Source organism: Balaenoptera acutorostrata, chromosome 3 (assembly GCF_949987535.1).
Source record: "Balaenoptera acutorostrata chromosome 3, mBalAcu1.1, whole genome shotgun sequence".
NCBI classification, from domain to species: Eukaryota; Metazoa; Chordata; class Mammalia; order Artiodactyla; family Balaenopteridae; genus Balaenoptera; species Balaenoptera acutorostrata.
The window spans coordinates 168,613,974-168,636,545 of NC_080066.1; the positions used below are offsets into that span (position 1 = coordinate 168,613,974).

Here is a 22,572-nt window from a genome sequence, read left to right on the forward strand (position 1 = left end):
AGACCCCTACTGGACCCCACCAGCCCTGTCTCACGTCTAGAAAGTCAGAGGCTCTCAAACCACAGGAGGGCAATCTTCTGAGACGCCAAATACAATATACACGTCGGCTGCAAACTGTTGTGAGGTTGTCTCTGCAGGGTCCTGCCCCACCAAGGAGCCGCCAAGGAGGAGCAATCCAACCCCCCCTCCTATCTCTGCTGCCCGGTGCACAAAATCTGGTCTACGCCCAACCCCGGGCAATGGCACAAAAGAAGACGATTAGGGACATTATTACGGAATGACGGATGACTTTGGTTAAATGGTGGCAGTTGACTACCTAGGAACCATTCCTCCCTTTTTCTTCCCTACTCAACCCCAATTTAGTTCTGGATGGGAACGTGCCCACCTCCCAAACTCCCTCATACGTTTAGTGTTGAAAATTTGGGGGAAAAAACGAAGGAAACAAAAATCATCCACAATCACGCTATCCAGAGATCATCACTGTTAGTATTTTGGTGCATTTACTTCTTTTCCGGATTCATACACAGTATTAGCATTAAAAAAAAAAATCATACTGTAGATACAGTTTGCATGCTGCTTTTTCCCCTGAACACTCATCAGTGATGAACTTCTCCAGGTCCTTGAGGTGTGACTGCTCGGTTTCTTACCTGGGTCGATGGCAATTATAATCTCCAGTTCTCTGATCTTCTGAGCGACTGAAGCTGATGCCATGCTGCAGTGCAAAGGATCCTGGGAAATGTGATGGACCTCTGGCATTCCCTCAGGGGTGAGACATCTGGCCGGAGCCGCTGTACCCTTCAGGTCAGTCATAACTGTGCAACCCAGTGCGCTGGTGAAAGCCAGTGGCATCCCTAAGGCACACAACAGGAGGGTCTGAGCCCAGACCACTTCATCAAACCCTGTCTATGCCCATCTAGCCCACCGTTAATGGGAAAGATGGTGCCCATGCCTTGACTTAGCCAACGGCACTCCTTAACCATTTGTTGGCACCAGGTCAGAACAAGCTGGCTTATGACTAAATCAAGTTCCACTTTAACGGGGGCCCCTGATTTTTAGGAAAGTGAAGATGGGTTGAGTGTGGGCAAAGCAGTGAGGTACCCACAGCTACAGTTGGGGCTCTAGGAGTTTCCATCAATGCAATCCCATGGATATCAGAAAGTACTTGCTAACCCCTTACAATGCATCAAGCCATCTTGCTTTACTTTGCAGCAGTTGTTAGATCTGCTAACAAATAGTTGTCTCTGAACATAGCTTCTATTTTTCTCATGTCCCATATATTTTGCTTTGGTTTATGCTAATTTTGTTCTCCCCCACTAGATTCTGGGCAACGGATGCACTGTAGCATAGTTATTAAGACATGCCTTTGCATGGTGAACACACTTGAGCAGGAGATGTGACTTTATCCTCTCTAAACCTGTTTCTTCAACTGTAAAATAATGATAATGCCTCATCTGGTTGTTGTCAGAAGTGAACTGGAAAATGCACATAACAGTGTTTAGCAAAGTGCCTGGTCCAGTGTAAGCCCTCGGTATAAGTGATGGTTTGCATTATTGAACCAGGGGCTGTATCTTATCCATTCTCATGTCCTTGTGCCTGGCCTGTTAGGTGCTTAATCCTCACTATAACTTAATTTAGACATTCTGCTTTCTTCAGTGTCATTAGGATCCTTGAGTACTCTAACCCCACTCAGCTGTATATTCCCAGAGAAGAGGGACCATTGCTTATCCATCTCACAAGTGCACACAATAAGTGCTCAATAAATGTAGACAGGAGGGCTTCCCTGGTGGCGCAGTGGTTGAGAATCTGCCTGCTAATGCAGGGGACTCGGGTTCGCGCCCTGGTCTGGGAAGATCCCACATGCCGCGGAGCAACTAGGCCCGTGAGCCACAACTACTGAGCCTGCGCGTCTGGAGCCTGTGCTCCGCAACAAGAGAGGCCACGATAGTGAGAGGCCCGCGCACTGCGATGAAGAGTGGCCCCCGCTTGCCGCAACTACAGAAAGCCCTAGCACAGAAACGAAGACCCAACATAGCAATCAATCAATCAATCAATCTTTAAAAAAAAAAAAAATTAAAAAAAAAATGTAGACAGGAATTGAGTAAGTAACAATGTCTTGGATTTCACAGGAAACTAAAATTTCTCAGATCTAACAGAAAGCCAAAGTCAGCCAACACTTCAGAAGGAAAACCTACTGACAGATGCGTCAAGCATTCTAACTTAACTTTCAGCTGCGATAAAAAGTGGAAGAACTAAGGATTTCGATGAATGCAATTGTCTTTCTGTGTTTGGGGCAGAACCTAAAATCGGTCACTCTGAAGCCATCACACACTAGAACAGTCAGCTCGAAGTGTGACATGGGGTTTTGGCCCATCTGTTGTGAGATGTGCAGCAATTAATCTATTGCTAATAGAAGTTTAAATATTGAAGTTTGAGCATGATTTTTATAAATTAGAAAGATTCAAGGTGGTCCTTGACCAATGATGTCATTTGTTCTCATTTACAATCAAATAGGCTATCGCAAGTCAGAACTGAAGGGCTGGGCTTCCCTGGTGGCGCAGTGGTTGAGAATCTGCCTGCCAATGCAGGGGACACGGGTTTGAGCCCTGGTCCAGGAAGATCCCACATGCCGCAGAGCAACTAGGCCCGTGAGCCACAACTACTGAGCCTGCATGTCTGGAGCCTGTGCTCCGCAACAAGAGAGGCCGCGATAATGAGAGGCCCGCGCACCGCGATGAAGAGTGGCCCCCCGCTGGCCACAACTAGAGAAAGCCCTCGCACAGAAACGAAGACCCAACACAGCCAAAAATAAATAAATAAATAAATAAATTTAAAAAAAAAAGAACTGAAGGGCTATCGTGTGCTGGGGTTCCAGCTGCAGTGACAGCTCTTCTTCAGGGCATCCCCCTGGCAGGGGACAGGAGAGGGCTGAGACCATCGTGCGGGAGGATATTTACTGTGGGTGTGTGGATGTGTGTACACACGTGAGCACACACACACTTGTAAATGACCACAAGCTCCCTGAGAACTGCAGCCCAATCCTGCAGCATTTATTCCTAAGATCTGGGCACAGAGTAGGCTCCCAATACATTTATGTGAATAAACGAATAGAATCCCCTGGATCTTGGTGTTTATGCCCTATCACCATATTAGAGACAATCTTCCCCTATCATGAGGCCATTCTAATAGCTAAGCGCCCATGAATGCTTTAAAAATAAATTGAAAGTAGCACTAAATTCTATTATTTGTAGTGCAAGCCGGGCTGACCTGGCTAGAATCTTCCTCTGTCTACAACGATGGGCTGCAACAGTTATTTTTAATGTCTCTGTCACATCCTTACCTTACTGTGTGCTAGTTAGGGGGCCCTCATGTGTCGCTTCAGTGTAATATCACCCTCGGCCTTTGAAAATAATGGACCGATGGTATTGCTTTCAAACACCTGGCAAATACCACGTGAAATGCTTTGCTTAATGGAGTTGCTTGCCTTCACCTTTGCTTTCAAAGCCCCACCAACCTCCAAGATGTCTCAAAATATCAAGCAAAACTTTGGTGCTTCTGTTAGATTGGACTGTGAGCCTTCCACTGATAGAAACATATTTAATCAAAACATATTTGAGCTGAAAGACAAGCTGCTCTGGTGAGACCCAGCACTGGGATGAAAAGAAAGCAGTCGGATCTTTGCTGTGGGCTATAGGCCTGTGTTTTATGACTTTATTCCTTAAGTCATTGCACCATAAGCCTATGCATTCAGGAACTGGAAACCCACCTGATTCCCTCCTAGGTCAGAGTAACAGCCCCCTTAAGCCCAGACGTACTGCAGGCGCTGACAGCTTCGAGACTGGTCAGCTGAGAAGGCCAGAACACTGGAACATGCCCTGGCTGACACACTACAGGCTCCCCGAAGTCAGGTTTGGAAAGATCTTTGATACCCAACGGTTCTGCAGATGGAAGAAGAAAGTGAATTCCACTGGGTCCTGCACTGGCTGGTACTATCTGATTGGAACATGTTGAGTAGTTTATGGTTCTTTCTCCAAGAGCAACTCTAGCCACAGAACCACTGTAAATTGGAGAAGTCCGGGGAGGAGACCAGGAATCGGGACTTTACCAACCCAGAATGCTTGCTGACTTCTAATCCATTTTGAGGGGCATAGTTTCAGAGCACGGAATCTTAAATGCTTGGTGTGATTGTTGGAGGAGACTAGGGGGCATTTAGTCCAACACTGTCATCATACAGATTGCAATTTTGAGTTTATCTTGGTACAGACTGAGTCACATAACCTTGACAGAAACTCTGTTGCCTGACAACCAACAGCGTCCCTACCCCTGGCCAGATATCAGAGCGCTCACAAAGACAGCAAAGATGGATGTATTGGGTTCAATTCATCCCACTAATGATAAAACTGCCGACACTCTGCTTTGGGTGGTCCTGAGACCATCCTTCTGTGAGGGAGGTGACAAGTTCTGATTGCATTTTTACAGAAGGCCGGGCTTTGTCTGATTCTGTTAAGCAGCTGAGCGAGTTCAATTACGCTGAACTCTGACTCTCACCCAAGACCCAATCCCAAGCCCTCATCAGGCCCTCTGAGAGCCTCCAAGAGGCCTGGGAAGCTTCCATGCTTGGATCTGCTCACTTGCCATCAGATTGAGTTAATACACTGGGGATCAATGGCTTTCGGTTCAAGTTAACATTTGGAAGGAAGCCATCCCCTGCCCAAATATGCCACTGAACAATAGCCTAGATTAGCGGTTACTATGATTTCAAATTTCAAGACAAATAGCTCTGCTGACATCCTCCACCACCTGCTTCCCCCACCCTGGTTCACTTGAAGTTCACAGGGACTAATGGATGAGGCTGGCTATTCTGCCAAGGGCATCACCTTCAAACCTGAAGGGCACCTGCAAACCCAGCCGTAGTGCTACTGCAGGAATCTGGGTCTTGTCCCAGGGCCTTAACCCCCAGGACCGCTGGGAAAGAGGAGGACAAGTCAGGGGAACTCAGGAACACAGCAAGTTCCCGTCTTCTCCGGCAGAAGTCCACGTGCAGCTGTCAGAATCATGAACGAGAGTGGACACTGACCTGGGTCGCCAATGTGAACCGGCTGTCCGTGCTCACCCCCCAGGGAGCAACAGGCCCGCACCAGCCGTTCCAGTTTGCCCTTGGGAACGGGCCTCATTGTGACCACCAGAGGGCAGCAAAAGCCAGCAATGGTGACACAAGGCACCTCTGTCTGCCGAGAAATCAAGTGAAAAAATGTTAAAACATGGAATTAGCACAGATCAAAGCCCTCAGGACCAAGAGTTCAAAGCAGCTCAATGAAGGAGGAGGTCCAAGTAGCCATCATAAAAATATAGCTTCTACTTTTATGTGACATAGAGATGAGGAAGGTTGCTGGTAATTATTGGTCTAAAACAGAGAATCTTAATTTTGTACTCACCCTGGACCCCTTTGGAAGTCTGGTGCAGCTATGGACCTGCATAGAAGTAGTATTTTTAACTGTGTAAAAGGAAATGCATAGGATTACAAAGGAAACCAATTATGCTGCAAATGCAGTTATCAGATTATGAAAAAATTATGATACGGTGATAGGTATGCTCCTTCATGTGCAACTCAAGCAAGGAACAAGATGGCAGACCTACCCTTGGAATTTTGAAGTAGTGATCAACATACGGGATATCTTTGAGATGTCAGGAAGGACTGCAGTGTGACATGAGCATGTCTGTGATTTATTTGGGCAGCCACCGAATCACAGGGTCTGCTGACGTGGTGCTGTTTTTTTTTTTTCTTTACAATCATAATGGAAGGAAACACTCAATTTCAGTTCGAGGCTATGAAAATAAAAATGCAAATTTTTTTCCCACCCAATTTCATGGACCCTCTGAATTTTCTCCGCAGACCTCAAGGGGCCCATGAACACAAATGAAGACCTCTAGGAGAATCAGAGGCAGAGGGTCCCCAGTAAGCAGGAACCTCAAAGAAGGCCCCAGGGTCTCCTCTGCCCCATGAGTCCACAGACCCCACTGAGCCCTGCCCACTCCTCCTGCCTCAGTAGAAGCTGTCCAGGATGACCTGTGTGACTTTCCCTGCTTATGTTGGGGTTTTTTTTCCCCCCCTGAATGTTTTCTGGTCCCTGTAGTGGGGCTTATGAAAGCTTCAGGCCATGGCCAGGAGGTTATACCACTGGGCCAGTCTTGGCAGCTGCCGGAAGGGCGTGCTGTTAGTACCCTGTCAGCAGCACGATGAAACTCTGATGTGCCTTCCAGGTTGATGTCTGAAGAACAGCACTCAGGAGGGAGCACATGCGAGGGACACTCACAAGAGAGCAGCAGCACTCCTCAAGGCCGAGGCGCCTCCTTCTGGGGGACTCCCTGCATCCCCTCAAGGCGGCCAGCTGAATCCATGATGGCAGCCTGGCCATTTCTCCCAGCAGCCAACGGGCAGAGGCATCGGTGTGAAACAGAAAGCTTTCTGGTAACCACTGGGACGGTGAGGTGTGGCTAGACCATGGCTCTGCAGAGCACTTCCTGTGGGCAGCAATGGGCACCTCTGTGCAAAGCATCTTGTAATTGTCACACCTCCACTATGGGCATTTTACAGATGGGAGCCGGGAGTCCTGGGTTCCAGCCTGGCTTTGGGATTCAGGCAAGTCCCTTTCTCGAGCCTCAGCTTCTGCATCTAAAATGAAAGGCTGGCCAGGATGAGCCGCGAGGCCCTCCCAGCTCCTACCTGCCACAAACAGCGGTGTGTTCCAGGGCCAGCCCTGCAGGGGCCCAGCCAGCAGCTGCGGTTCTGCCCTCCCTCCCCACCCCCCACACCTTCCCAACCATCAAGAAAGCCGCTCAGACACATGTTTCACACATGAAAAGCAGCACACACTGTGGGCAGCCTTGTTTCTCATCAGAGGCCGCCTGGGCCCCTCTGGCAGGAGCCCAAACCAGGCAGGTTTTAATAAATGTCTCAGGCCCAAGACGAAATCTCCAATCTGCATCCTCCGTAAAGAAACCTGGGGCCGGCTGTTGACACTGGCTGTCCATCCATCCCGCAGAGCACATTCCCAGACTCCACACAAGTGTCCAGGAGGGGTCAGGGGAATGAGGGAGCTGCTTCTCCACTCCCCCCATCTCCCCACCCCGTGACAAGCAGTGGCTGGAACAAAACCCCAAAAACACAGCAGGGAGGCGGCCCCATGGCGGGCACGGCCCCCGAGAGGCAGACACTCTGCATTAGTGACCACCAGCGGCCGCCTCTGGCCGAGAACATGACCCAGCTTTCCTGACAGAGACATGACCTAGCAGCTAACAGCCTGGCCGAGGCTCTGCCACAAATCCCTGGGCATTTACCCAGCCGGGCGCGCTCTCCCCGCTGCCAGGGAGCTTTTTCAAAAATCTCACTGAGGTGCCCGAAGTTAAAGGAGCCAGACAAATTCCAAACAGGTTTGGTTTACACAGCACAATGATCTGTCCGGAAGGGCTTGACTCGCACTCCCAAGGGCATGCTGGGAGCTCACAGCGGTCCCAGAGGTGGGCAGGGGAGAGGCTGGTGGTCCCATTTTCCAGATGAGGAAAAAAAGCCCAGAGAGGTTAACCGCTTGTCCTGGGTTGCCCAGCTAGAAAGTGGCCAGAGCTTAGGTCTCTTGCCTCCTGCACCATTGTTCTCCCCAATGCAGGAAAATACAAGATGACCCACGTTCTCAAGTCATTCTGCCCCTGTGGATTGCGTCCCTACCTTGTATGCACCCATGTGGCCGTGGCCTGCTGAGTCCCTTCTGGGGAGTCCCCCCTTCTCCCAGGCCCCTTCCAGGGAGAAGCTGCTGCCCAGGAGGAAGGCCACCATGTCCTTCAGCTGCTCCGAGGACTCGTCCAGCGAGGTCAGGCTGCCCGTGCAGGTGCCGAACTCATACTTCCAGAACTGGGGACAGCCCGTCCTGGAGACACGAGGGAAAGCTCATAGGCCCCCAGACTCGGTATGGACTCTGACAAGCCATTTTTAAAAAGGACTGGGGAGGGAGGAGAGGACATCTGGGGCTGAAATTGCAGACACCAGCACCAAGGTGGTGAACACAGTTTTGGGCAGGGGGCCTTGTTGGCATCCTTCAACATCCTTTATCCTTTCCAGACTGGAAACTATCAAATCAGCATGAATATACTGTAGCCCCTGCCTCTACCCTATTATATTTCCTGTAGCCTCAACCGGAAACCAGTCAAACCAGCAAGAAAAAGACAATGGCACCCTCTCTGCCATCGAGGCGAGGCCCGCAGACCAAAGGGACGAGGAAGCTCTCAGCGCTAGCAGTGGAAAGGCCTTTCTCTGCTTTCTTAGAGAAACTCCTCCACAGGGTTGACAGTCTTTAGTTATAAGCCTATTCTTCATTCACTCCAAAACCATTTTGCTGAGTCGCTCCTCCGTGCCAGGCACAGGCCAGGTGATGGGCTATAGTGATGGAGAGGATAACGGCCAGCCTTTAAGAAGCTTGAAATCCTACAGTGGCAGGCGAGACTCCACTGAAATCAGATGCTAGCAATACAGAGCAGTGAGTGCTAACTGCCTAGATAGAGGAGTGACTCAGAGAAGGGAGAAATCCATTCTCTCCCACAAATGGGGAGATGCTGGAGCTGGGTCCTAAAGGCTGAATAGGAGTTCACCAGCTGGAAAAGGGAAGAAAGCACATCCTAGGCAGAGGGAGCAGGCTGTGAGCAGCATGGAGGCATCAAGCCCCTAAAAGCCGCTGAGATGGCAGCATGGGAGGGGCTCGTAAAGGAGTTGACCTCGGACCCAGGTGGGGCTCTGAAGGACACTCCCACCCCTGGAGTCCACAAATGATAACAGAAGGATGTTCCTGGGAACTTTTTCTCTGAGGAGACGGTTGGGGATGACTGGACTGTCGGAGCGGGTAGGTACTGAGCCAGGGCCTGGTCACTACAGGCCTGATATCAAGTAAGGTACAAGCCACAGGAAGGCACCAAAGAACTTTTAAAAAAAAAATATTTTATTTATGTATGTATGTATGTATTTGGTTGTGCTGGGTCTTAGGAGTTCCTTAGTTGTGGCATGTGGGCTTCTTAGTTGCGGCATGCATGTGGGATCTAGTTCCCTGACCAGGGATCGAACCCGGGCCCCCTGCATTGCGTGCGCGAAATCTTAACCACTGCGCCACCAGTGAAGTCCCTACACCAAAGAACTTTAAACGAGGGAGTCACGTGATCAGATGTAGAAAAAGTCACTCCAGTGGGAGAGAAGATGGGGATGGGGTGGGAGAATAGGAGAGGGAAAGAGTGGGACAAGGAGAACAGTTAAGACGTCACAGGATTTTAGGAGAGAGATGTGAGCCTGAGCTAGGAGGGCAGGAGAAATGTGGGCTCCCCAAGTGCTACTATGGAAGCAGAATCAGTAGGGCCATTTATTCCATATGTTGTATTTTAAAAGTCTGGGAGAACATTCATGACAGTATTAACAATGTCTGTCTCTGGACGTAATTGCAGGTGGTTTTATTTCCTTCTTAATCCTGTGGAGTCAGGTTTCTAGCTTGGGTGATGAAGTGGATGGATGGCAGTGCCAGTGGGATCTGTCCAGGGCTGGACTTTCTTGGTGGTCCCAAAGATTTTCCCCAGGGCGGGGGCAGGGGACAGGGGTAGGAGTGGACATGCGAAGACGGCAGCCCCTTCCAAAGCAACAGTCATGAGTGAGGCTCCGTGGCAGGCACCATGGGGTCCCCGAGGCTGGACAAAGAGGTCCCTGGTGACAGACACACCTGGCTGCAGCATCTGGCCACTCCCAAGCTTTAACCCCGAAAACTCAGGTTTTTTACCTGGTACCTGGGACAGCATCCAGGGCAGGCAACGTCCACGTGCCTGGCTCACTTTGGCCCAGCAGCGGCAGAGGGCCACTGTTGACCTGGCAGAACTTTTCAAAGGCCGGAGCAAGGGACCTGGGCAGGACCACCACACTGGCTGGCTGGAGCCCTGGGTTTGGTGAGAGAAGGGAAGAATGCAGTCAGTTCCTTCTTGTAGAGCCTTTTTAATTTAACTTCTTATTGAAACGTAACATACACACAGAAAAACGCACGTACGTGTACAGCTTGATAACTTTCACGAAATGAACACACCCATGGAACCAGCATCCTGGTCAAGACACAGAGTGTTACCAGCATCCCAGGACCCCCTGTGCCCCTTCGGTCATCATCCTCCACACCCCCCCACAGGGATAGCCACTGCCCTGACTTCTAACACCACAGATTACTTTTGCCTGTTCCTCGTACATGTTCTTCCTAGAACGGAATCATACAGTATGTGTCTTTTGAGTCTACCTTCCTTCACTCACCAATAGTGGGTTCATTCTCATTGCTCTGTGGTATATTCATTACTACAATGCATTTACCTAAAACTATTGCTGATGGATATTTGAATCGCTTCCAGTGTCAGGTTATTACAAATGGTGCCTCCTTGAACATTTTAGTACATGCATTTTGGGCACACATGTGCACGGTTCTGTTTGGCGCATACCCACGGTTGTAGGAAATATAATTGCTCAGCTTTAGTAGATACTGCCAAGCAGGTTCCAAAGTGGTTGTGATATTGACCAGGGTTCTTGGCCTTCCCCAATCAATAGAAATTGATAAGAGGCCAATCAAGAAATTCTGGGGCCCCTTTATTGGGGTCCCTGCGGCCGCAGGAGGGAACGAAAATAAGTAACAGGTTCCCTTGCTCGCTCCCTGAGGCAGGGTAAGCTGGTTCCTTACGTGGGGTGAGGGTAGGGGTGTGTCCAGGGGCTAGGCCGGAGCGGTGGCTTAGGTGTTTCGCCCACCCTTTTGGTGGTGTTGAGTGCAGGGGGCATGCACAGTACCCTGCTTTTGCTCCTGACACCCTGTTTTTGCTCCCAGCTCTTCAGAAGTGGTAGCTGGGTTTTTTGGTCTTTTTGTATCTTTTGTCCAGAATTTGCCCCAACTGTGCATGCACACAGTTATTTTTAGTCTTTCTAGTTTCTTTGCATTTTGTAGCTCGAGGAGACGTTTGTCCAGGTGTAAGCATTGCAGCACTGCAGCAAATGGTCCCAGGTCCCAGCCTATCTCGGTTGTACCGATTTATACCCCCACCAGTGGCATGAGTTCTTGGTTGTTCCATATCCTCTTCAACGCTTGGCATTGCCTGCCTTTTTCATTCCAGCCTTTCCAGTGGCATCGAACTGTGGTTTCAATTTGCATCCCCCTGATGAGTAATGCAGATGAGTGCCTTTTTGTATGCTTTATTGGCCATTTGGGTATCCTTTTTGGGAAAGAGACTGTTCACTTCTTTTGTCTGGGCAGGTTCTTAACTGAGCAGGCTCAGAATCCTCGACTATTCTCCAAAGAGATAGTCTTACTGGAGTTTGAGAGGAAGACCGCCACGTGCACGCCACAATCTCCTCTGGGGGCAACCAGCCCACCTCTGGAATGGGAAGTCCTTTGGCTTTGGAGGCAAACAAACCTGAGTTTGAATCCTGATTCTGCCTCTGACCAGTGCTGTGACCCTGGGCTTGGTTTTCCTATGGATAAGATGGCAGGAATCATACCTGCCTCAAAGAGAACTCCTTGAATCCTTTCCTGTATGTAAATTACCTGACACACAGGTATTCGGGAAGTAGGGGTTGGAGTTACATTCATTCAGTGAATCTTGTATAGACATTTAAAATTATGGTACAGAAGAAATATTTAAGGATATTAGAAGATATTTGGGATGTACCATTAAAGGAACATTACTAGGTACCAAAACATTATGTTCAGCATATTCTCCTTTTTAAAGGAGATAAGGGAAAGAACTAGAAGGAAACACATCTTCATGTTAATCATGGCTATCTCCACTGACAAGATTGTGGGTGATTTTAATTTTCTTCTTTGTGCTTTCCTCAATATTCTAAAATTTATGCAATAAATAGGTATCTGGAGGAAAATTGTAACTGCAGGAAAAACAAACAAGAAAAGTTATGTTTCAAAAAAAAGGACTATTTCCTTAAAAAAATAGATCACCCCAAAGAAAAATGTACTCTTTTGGAGAAATAACCTTGGTGACAAATCTCCTACATGCCAGGTATGCTCTATCAACAAGTGGACATTTCTTTTCTGCAATAATACCTGTCAGCTAATATTTTCTGAGTGCTTATTATGTACCAGGATCTCTGTGCTAAGTAATTTACATGTGTAATCAATCATCTGTATTTTATACAAGAGGAAAGTAAGGCTCAGAGAGATGGAGTGACTTTCCCAGGGTTACACAGCTGGTATGTGGCACAGCCAGGATTCAAGCCTCAGACAGATGACCCCTGTGTCCCTCTCAGGTCACCACTGGGCTGTGGGCACGGGCCTCCCCGGGATGGGTCCACCACCACCTCCAGCATCTTCCTCCTTGGGCATGGGGTAGTGAAGCAGATGGGACCCTCTGCAGGGCAAGTCTGGGACTGGCTCCTGCTCTAACTGCCTGGAACTCATTACCTCAAACCCTACAGAGCCTGCCAATGCTACAGACTTTCCAAAGGAGGTCAAACTGAACACCCCCCCCCACCCTGCCGAAAGCCCAAGGAAGCTGGCTGCAAGGCTCAAGCAAGCCCAGCATGCTCCAAAAATAATCTGGAGTGAGGGAAGGGAATTCGGCCAGCCTAGAGGCCTCCCATCCCCTACCCACCCCTTTCTTACCTCCGAAGCCTGTTTCAAGAGCAAACTGGATTAAGACCATAAATCACGAGGTATTATGTGCACAAAGCTTCTCTGTTTCCTTTTTAATTAAATGTACTTCAGAAGGCACTGTGTTTTGGTTTTGCTCATCTCTACTGCTGGTCATAGAAGGTCCCCGCGTCGTCCCCATTAGTAACAGGACATGGAATAGAAGGCTCCGGGGTGCCTTTTTGGAGGGGCGGTGGACACACGAGGTGGGGCTACTGTATGCTCTGCTCTCTCGGGCTCCATCTAAGGTCACGACAGCTTTTTCTTTGTGGAGAGAAATGAAGTGAGTCCTCTGAGTTCTTTTACCCAAAAAGCAATGTTTTCCTTTTTTTTTTTAAACTTAATAACAAGAGAAAAAAAAACGAAGAAGAAGAAGAAGCAAGAGCCTTTTAATGTTCCTAATCTGATCTAAAGCCCTGGAAGACGTAGTCCCAAGCTGGAGAGCTCCAGCTGTTCCACAAAATGAGCTGCTTTCCTTGTGGAGAATCCACGACAGACAGCAGCTGATGTGGGTCCCACACCTTATGTACATCAGCTCTGTGGGGAAGATTCCGTGGTTACTTTCAGTAATCGATGAGGCTCAGAGAGGTCACACAGTCTGCCCACGGCAACAGCCAGCAAGGAGCGACCTGCTCCCTTGGCCCCCCAAGGTTCTAGTGAGCAGGGTCGACCTGGTTGAGCTGGGGTTTGCTGGTCCATCATGTGTACGAAGGGTTGTGGCCCACTGTTACTTGCTGACTCTGTAAAGCACACTTCCCGGTATTCACATCATTGGGAGTCCCCTCCCCCTTGACGCTGGCCTGGGCCATATGACTTGCTGTGCTAACGGGACATTAGGAGGTGTGATGCAAGCAGAGGCTTGATATGTGCTTGTGCATTAGGGCTTGTCCTCTTGGAATATCTCCCATGGAGGCCTGAGCTACTCTGTAAAGAAGTTTGGCTTCCACTGCTAGAGGGGCTTCCTGGAGAGAGAAATGAGAGGCTAGCCCCAGTGGTTCCAGCCATCCCAGTGGACACTCCAGACATGTGAGGAGGAAGCTAGCTTGGTGGTCTAGCCCAGCAGACACCATGTGGAGGAGAAGAGCCACCCGTGGAGGCCAGGCTCAGGGCAGAATTATGGTTTAAACCACTAAGTTTGGGGTGGTTTGTTAGGCAAGACTAGATAATTGTTGGCCCACAAGTAGCGACAGAGGCTGGACACGTCCACAAACAAGGAAAATTGTCCTGCTTCAGTACTTTAATCTGTGCTGCTGGTGACGCCACCATAACCAGAAAAGTCTCTCTCGTTGTGGAATTTTGCTGGGATTCAGGTCAGTGACAATTTGGATATCTGTTTTCTCTTGCAGGACCTTTTAGAGCCTTGGGTGTCACTCCTGGGACGTAGTAGGGAGATGGGTGCTACCAGTCCAAGAAGACCAGTCCAAGGAGGGAGCCTTGGTCTGAATCAAAAGCAGATTAAAATGCAGCGTAATATGGGGGCACTTTTCCCAGAAGGGAAAACCTTTCTATCATCGGAGGTCATTGGCGGTTCTCCCTATGGAGCTGTGGGGACCAAGCAGAGCTGGTTGGTAATAGACTTCGCACCTGAGTCTGGTCCAAGGCGCCAGCTCCTTCTGGGAAGTTAATTAGTGACCAGCGAGAATCTCCTTCTGCTCTTACTTTCCGTCTCCCAGGCAGAAGCTAGAAGTCTCAGGAGTTCCTGGGCCCTACATGGCTGATATTTCCAGGGAATACTTTTTTAACATCTTAGCACCACTCACCCCTAGCCATGCTGGACACGTGTCTGATGTTTGGTTTCTTCTGTAGAATCAAACTCCTCCCAGCAGAGGGAAGGCGGGACTTCAGGTGGCGTGTGAAGGTCATCCCTGCATGGGCCACAGAGGATCTGGGTTACGGGACAGATGAGAAAGCACAGCTCCCTGGAAGGCAGCAGATCCAGCATCAGGACCACCTCCCGACCTGCCCAGGGCTGCTCCTGGCCCTGTCCTGGGGTGGCTGTTATTTGGAGCAAGTTCTCCCCCAGCCCTATCCCCTTCATGTCTCAGTTTCTAATGAGAAATTCCTGACACTTCAAGAGCTTTGCTTATGCTCTTTCTCTGGCCTGGAATGTCCTCCCTGCCTCCCTCCCAGAAGGCCTTTCCATTCCTCAGAACTGGTGCAGAATCTTCTACCTCCAAGATGTACCCAATAGGCTCGTGCTGGCTGGCGCTGAGCTGCCTTGCCCCCAAAGCATTCTTTGAGCCACTGATTTTGGCCTGGAGTTACAGTCAGCCTGATGTTCTACTTGACCCTGAACCCCCTTTCTCTCTCCCAGGGAGACCCCGAGTGCCTAGAGGGTAAGTCCATAACTTAGGGCTCTTCCTCAGCCCCCAGAGCACTTACCACAGCCTAATCACATAGCACACACCAAACCTACTTATGAGTAAGTGAAGAAATGAATGCATACCACGTGCACTCACAAAGGAATTAATAGGCTAGATTTTCTGTCTACATATGACTTCTGTTATTTAGATTTAGGACCTAGAAGGTAGAGATTTTATGTTTTCTTCTTTATATCCCCTCCTCTCACCACTACTATAGGCACAGTGTCTTACACAGATTTTTGGTGAATGAATAAAAACTGTAAATTTTAAAATATAGAGATAGTCTCAAAGCTCTAGGAAAATATGCTCAAAAAGTAATCCTATAAATTGACTTCTTATACTCTAGAAAGAGAGGCATCAATATGTCAGCAAAATCTAGGGCTAGATAGCCACGTTGTGTTGGCCTCCAAAGCACAGCCCATGTCTTCCTCATCTAAATATACCACGTGCCTAGCATAGTGCCTGACACAAAAGTGGGAGTTCATACGTGTTTGTTGAATGACTGACTGCAGGCTGGATGAAAGCAGGATTCAAGGACAGTGTCCATAGTGAAGGTTCTGGACAAGCCTGATTTTCCACAGTTCTTTCTATCTACAGAGAAGAGCCCAATGGAATTCCAAATCACCAATGTGTGTTTTCAACTCTCATCTCCCAGACAGAAGATCATGTAAACCGCATGGCTATTTTCATGAAGAATTTGAGATTGTATAAAATCTCTAACACAAAAAATATAAACGATACTGTCCTGGAAGGGGTAGAGGTGTATTTGAAACTGACTGCAGGTGCTTTCATAGCTGCAGGAACAAAGGGCCGTGGAGGCACAGAGGAGAGGACAGTCGGTCCCCATGGGCTGGGGTAGGGGTGCCAGGAGGGTCAGGTGAGATTGGATTCCACACCTCAGTTGAAGATACTGAGGCTTAAAGCAGCTGCTTTGGCAGGTCAAGCCTGTGCTTGCCTGCTGGACTGAGCAAGCCCTCGCTGGGCCTGGCAGGCCTGACCTTTTAGCCAAGCATCCAAGGTACCAGCTAAGGTCCTGGATGTCTGTGGTTCCCTTGAGGTTTGTGGAGGGCTTAGCGCCTCAGCCAGGCATTCAGCTAAGTTTGAAGAGAGAACCATTCCATAACCATGTGGGTCAGTGGCCAGACCCGTGTGATAACTGACCTCACTTCACATCTGCAGGAGAGAATGGAGTTTACTCCAAACCCAATGAAATGAGACACCCCACAGGTATCTGCGGGCCCTTGGTCCCCATTATTGCTCTATAAGGCAGCAGATGCAAGCTGGATGCTGTTTTGCAAATAAATTGTAGCCAGAAGACCCAAATCTGAGGGTAATTGCCTTTTCTTTCCTTTATTTATTTATTGTTTTAATATAAATGTAAGTGGATCTAGGTAATTCCTATAATAATGTTACTTCCCTAGCCTAGAGATAGATGAGTGTAGTTAGAAATCCTGCCCTGTGCAATGCATGCGGGGAGCGTGCCAGGCACTTGAATGTCACTGGCTGTGCACGCTGGGAGGGAAAGAAGGTCGAGAACCCCACTCAGCAGGGTCGTTCCCTTGAAGGCAGGGGCCAAACAGAGCATGAAGTACATGTTCATTGGCTCCTGCCAAAGAAATGCCCTCAATATACCAACCAGAGCAAGTCAGTCATAAAATAAATGATAGCAACTACAGCCACATAGGGGAGACCACTGTGGGCCAGGCACTGTGCTAGGCCCTTCACCCTCATTGGTTTACAACCGTTGGCTCCTCACCACTGCCCCACAAAGAAGACATTCCCACTATAGACAAGGAAACTGGGGCTCAGGGAAGTCAAACAAGTTCCATAAATAGGAAGTAGCAGAACAAATTCAAAAGTAGCAAATTCAAAAGCAAGTCTAAGTTCATGCTTGCTTGATCAATACTTATTTATCTATGGATATTTTCTATGTATCTATGTATCCATCCAACCTTCCATCCATCCACCCACCCATCCATCATCTATCCTGTGGTGCTAATAGGAATCACATCCTCAGGAACAGCAGAGACCTTGTCCCTTTCCCCACAAGGTGATTCTGGGGCCAGAGTTCAAACATGTTTCTTTGTGGACTGATCCCTGAACTCAGGCTTCTCAGGACCTCCGTGAACTCACTGCTGAGTGGCCCAGGTGTTGCGTTGTCCTGCGAGGTCTTGCTCTAGAAGTAAGGTAAGATGGGATCCAGTCAGTAAGAGTTGGTCAGACTCCAAGAAGCCACCTTTCTGCTGTGAGGTCTCTCTTTTCTCTTTAGAGAATAACAAACTATCAAACCCACAAATATCATTCCCCAGCATCGAATATGCCAGAGAGGAGGACCCATGGACAATCAATTCCTTAGCAGGATCTGACACACCCAAAGCCTCAGTGTAAAAATATCTTATCTGTGCCTGTCACAGATGACTGAAATTCTACCATTAGAAAGTCATTCCTCTGCTTTACCCAAGCAATCCAATTCTGGGAATATAACCTCCAGATGTGTTCAAAAGTGGATGAGATAATGCCAGCACAGAGGCAGCACTGTTTATAATAGAAACAATTTAGAAACAACCTAATAGAGGCTGCTTAGATACATGGAGGACTGGTTAAGTAGAGGAGTAGCTAAACTATGGTACATCCATACCACCCATCTAAACCATACATAGATAATATGTAACCATTAAAAGAATAAGCCTACTCTATACGCCTCAAATGAAAAATCTCCCAAAGCTGTAAAATGAACAAGGCAAGGTGAAGAATTCTGTGTTGAATAACACACACACAACTGATCAGTTCAAATGCACAGAGACCTGCTCTGGAAGGATGGAGAAGAGCTTGGTATCAGTGATGGCTGTAGAAAGGGAACCTGAGCAGGTGGGGGCTTGAGCAGGAGCAGGGGCTGCGACACTATTTTATGTGAATGCACCCTCTGGAGTTGTGCCACGGGGTGGCCCTGGTGGAAGAGGGACTCTCTGCAGCTTTGAAAAGCACAACATGTACGTATTACCTAATAAAAAAATCCAATTTAATTTAAACATATATTAGGAAGGTAGAATCAGGTCATTATGATAAAATAAGTTATTGCGTATACTTCTGAGGATTTGGGTCACTTGGTTTTCATTCATTCAGGAAATATTTATTTAGCCCCAACCATGTGGGGTATGCTGAATATACGGAGGTGAGTGAAACAGATCTTATTCCCATTTGAAAGGCATGGATGCCTGGCAGAGTGAACACCACAGTGATAATAACAACAGCTGTCATTCACCAAGTGCCTGCTCGGTGCCCAGGGTCCAGGCACCATCCACCACCCATCCATGCAACAGGCACTGTGGTCCAGAGCACAGCTTTGGGGCAAACTGTCTGGATTCTAAGCCTGCCTCTACACTTAAGAGGGAATCATTAACTGCTCTGTGCCTATTTTCTCACCTGTAAACAGGGGCTAATAACCGTTTGCTCCTCACTGAGTTGCGGTGAGGATTCTAGCGACGCTTGTGAGCTTCTTAGAACAATTCCTGACCGGGCCCAGAGGTAGCAAGGTGCAAGCATTGTGTATGTTTATTCCTCCTCGCCCGGCTCAGCGTGCTGCAGATACAGTGGGAATGAGACAGACACAGCCCACGCACACAGAGGGTTTACCATCCCCCAGAGACAGACATTAAACACATAATTAACATTGTGTCGTCTCCCAGGGAGAGACAGAGAAATAAATAGGTCACTATAACTGCATGTGCTGAGCGCTCCTGGGCCACGTGGACTGCAGGTGGAGGAGAAAAGGGGGCTGAGTCTAGAAGGAAGAGTAGGGGTCAGAGTAGCAGAAGGGTGGGGCGGAAGGGTGCTCTAGGCCAGGGCACAGCACGAGCGAAGGCAGGCAAGCACGTGCAGGGAACCAGCTTCCGGTGCTGTTGGAGTATACACTGCACGGGAGGAGGTGTCCGGAGCAGGGGCTGGGAGGGTAAGCGGAGGCCAGCTCGCGAAGGAATTTGGATTTGTCCCCAGAGCAATGGGAAATCACGAAGGTTTTCAGCAGTAGAGTGACTTGGTAAGACGTGCCCTTTATGAAGATGGCTCTGGCTACAGGTAGCAGACGGACTGCAGGGCAGGCAAAGTAGGAAGCTGGCAGATGAGATAGGGGGCCAGGCCAGAGAGGTCAGCGTCTAGAAAGCCTCCCTCCCAGAAAAGAACCTGGCAGGAGAGAGGCTGCCTTAACCCTTCGTGTGCCCTGCTGGACCAGCCAGCGCTCAGCGGAAGTTGCTCCTGTGAAGTGGGACCACGGGATCATACACACACAAGGGAGAAGGTTTTCTGTTTCCCTTCAGTTCTGCCAGGACAGGCCTTTTGGTCTGTCTTATTCCTTGCAGTATCTCTGCACCTGTAACAGTGCCTGGCACATGGAAGACACCCAATAAATGTCCTCTGTCGGGGAGGTGGGGGATGGGCAGAGCAGACAGGATGTATCGGTACAAAGGCAGCCGAGACGAGGCAGCCAGGGAGGCAGGAGATGTGGCTCAGCAGCCAAAGAAGCAAGTGTCTTACAGAGCAATTTGTGATCTCGGAGGTCAAGGAGGATAAAGCCCAACGGGCATCCGTCGGATCTTGTAACTCATGCTCTTTCTCCCTCACTTCCATGAGGAAGCCGTCACAGCTCTGTCGGCCAGCAAGCCCGGGGAGCATCACATATGTACGTACACGGATCATACTTAGGACCCGACCTTGAGGGGCACAAAAAGTAGTAGAAGACTCAGCCCATTTCCTTGATGTACACAGCCCAGCCAGGAAGATCTCATTATTCACCACGAGGCAGTTCACAGTGTTACAAAACTCCATTCCTGGTTTCTGTACTGTCCCCTGAATCACCTCCCCAGAGTCCTATAACTTGAAAATGGAAGCATGGAATTAAGTAGGTGTACAGACCTTGCCTTCACTCATTAATTTTTGTGGTGGGAGTTGCTCAATGTTTGCCAAGAAAGTTGCTGGTGGCAGCCTAAATACAACTGCGAATTTGCAAAGTAGATGTTGCTGTAAGGAAGAAGGCATCCTGGCTGGACAAATATTTCATAAAAGATTTTTCATTACAATAACAGAGACAAAAGATCGGGGAAATGCTGGCAGTCATGATTAGAATTGTCTCTTTAATAGGTCAGATACAAGTGTTCCCAATATGCAAAGGATTGTTAGCAATACAACTACTTTCAACCAAAGTCAGTGGTGGTCCCTTCCGCTTCCTCTTCCTAAACAATTTGGTCCTAAAGTCATTAGGTGGAGCGGAGAGGTAGGAGTCCATGGCGTGGATGGAGGGCAGGAAGCCATGAAGGCTCAAGGTGGGGGTCAGAGCCAAGTAATGAGGAGGACATCCCCACAGAGGGTGGCCTGGCCTGTGGTGTCACAGCCTGATCAGGGTAAGGGGGAATTCTTCAGAGTGTTGGGGAGTGGCAGCCTGGCAAATGGTATCAGAGGGTAAGGAGTGTATCTGTGTATGTGTGTGTTTGCAGAGAAACATATATTCCTTAGCCCTGCCTGGGAGCAGCAACATCTCAATAGGAATGAGCACATCTACTGCCCAGATCTTGGATTCTAAATACCATTTTCCATTAAAATGAATTAAGACTCCTTGGAGAAGAGGTTGATTTCCAGAACTGGGGCAAGAACAGAAGATAAGCCTTGAACATCTTGTCATGCCAGAAAGCACATGGATGTTCTCAAAGAATGATGGGCCCATACAGAAAGGACACAGATTGAAGGGGCTGTCACTGGTCAAACTGGGGCCAAAGTGCGCTTTAAATAATGATGGGAATGGAGTATAACTCACTAATACAGGAATCCATAAGTCTATACGGATATAAAAAACAATTAAAGTTGATGAGGCATGGGATATTTACCTAGTTTCAAAGTACCTCCCGAGGGACTTCCCTGGTGGTCCAGTGGGTAAGACTCCTTGCTCCCAATGCAGGAGGCCCAGGTTCGATCCCTGGCCGGGGAACTAGATCCCTCATGCATGCTGCAACTAAGAGTCTACATGCCGCAACTAAAAGATCCCACATGCTGCAATGAAGATCCTGTGTGCTGCAACTAAGACCCAGTGCAGCCTAAATAAATAAATAAATAAATAAATAAATAAATAAATAAAGTACCTCCCCATAAAATACCTATTAATCACAAAGGAGGAAAAGACTAACTTTATAGTGGTGAAACCTGGTAGACACCACCTTAATCATGGGATCAAAGTGCACATCATTAGTATAGAAACAAATCACAATGGTGAACCCCTTGGCGGGGTGCAAGAAGAACACAGTGTCACTGCTGTGATGTTTCTGCCAGAGATGCATCACCTGAATCTGACCATGAGGAAACCTTAGGCAGACATTCTACAAAGTCTGTGATCTTCAAAAGTGTCAAGGTCATAAAAGTCCAGGAGAGACTGAGGAGCTCTTCTAGCCTGCAGGAGGCAAACAGACATCCGTGCACGCGAGAGTGATTCTGAGCTGGTCCTTCTGTGATAAGGACACTATTGCGATGATTGGCAAACCCTGGACAGAGTCTGGGGATTCCATGGAGGCTATGAATCTGTGTCAGCTTCCCGGTGTTGGTGGTTGCATTGTTGTGAGGTAGGAAAGTGTCTCTGTTTATAGAAAAACACAGGAAAGTACGGCAAAATGATGAGGATCAAGGCATCTTATTCTCAAAGAGTTCAAGAAAAAAAGAGGTGTTTTTTTTTTTTTTGGTACCGCCCTTGCAATTTTTCTGTCACTTTGTGATTGTTTCAAAATTTTAAAATGATAAGAAATAAACTATAGAAAAGTTAAATGGTAGATAAACAAAATGTGGTATATACAAACAATGGAATATTATTTAGCCTTTAAAAGGAAGGAAATTCTGTCACATGCGACAACATGGATGAACTTTGAGGACATTATGCTAAGTGAAATAAGTCAGCCACAAAAGGACAAATACCATCTGATTCTATTTATATGAGATACTAGAATAGCCAAACTCATAGAGACAGAAAATATTAATAGAACAATGGTTGCCAAGGGCTGGGGGCAGTGGGGGAATGGGGAGTTAGTGCTTAATGGGGACAGAGTTTAGGATAAGGATGAAGAAAAAGATCTGGAGGTGGATGGGGGTGATGGTTGCACAACAATGTGTGTGTATTCAATGCCACTGAACCGTACACTTAAAACTGGTTAAGATGGTAAATTTTGTGTTGTACATATTTTCCCACAATAAAAATTTTAAATTAAAATTAAAAAAGGAAACTGTGATTGTTAAGGTGCATTCACATTAAATGTTTACTTTCAAATTGTTGGGAAAAGTGACACAAGGGTTTGTGTGTCTCTTGAATTAAATATCAACTATTCTCTAACTCAGGCTTCCTGTTCCAACTCCATGGAAAGGAGCTTATCTAGGAAAGGAAGGTTTCTTTGTTTATGCTTCACATGGCCAAACATTAACTTTATGACTCTGTGAAAATCTGGGAAAACTCTGTCTGCCAAACATGACTGTGAATGTCCATTCTTAGAGAGTTATAGAAG

General features: G+C 48.0%; 1 protein-coding gene and 1 non-coding gene across 2 annotated transcripts in view; one reads left to right on the forward strand and one right to left on the reverse strand.

Moving 5' to 3' along the window:
• The window catches only part of DGLUCY (D-glutamate cyclase), an 88,088-nt gene that overhangs the window by 42,711 nt on the left and 22,805 nt on the right, over positions 1-22,572 (reverse strand). Inside the window, 7 exon segments of the mRNA XM_007180868.2 lie at positions 648-851; positions 3,813-3,935; positions 5,075-5,225; positions 7,721-7,919; positions 9,801-9,954; positions 14,444-14,568; positions 17,077-17,222. Of these exon segments, the coding sequence (XP_007180930.2) occupies positions 648-851; positions 3,813-3,935; positions 5,075-5,225; positions 7,721-7,919; positions 9,801-9,954; positions 14,444-14,568; positions 17,077-17,123 (1,003 nt within the window). The 5' untranslated portion in view covers positions 17,124-17,222.
• Positions 20,948-21,020, forward strand: TRNAW-CCA (transfer RNA tryptophan (anticodon CCA)). Its single transcript has one exon. It is a non-coding gene; the product is annotated as a tRNA-Trp (tRNA).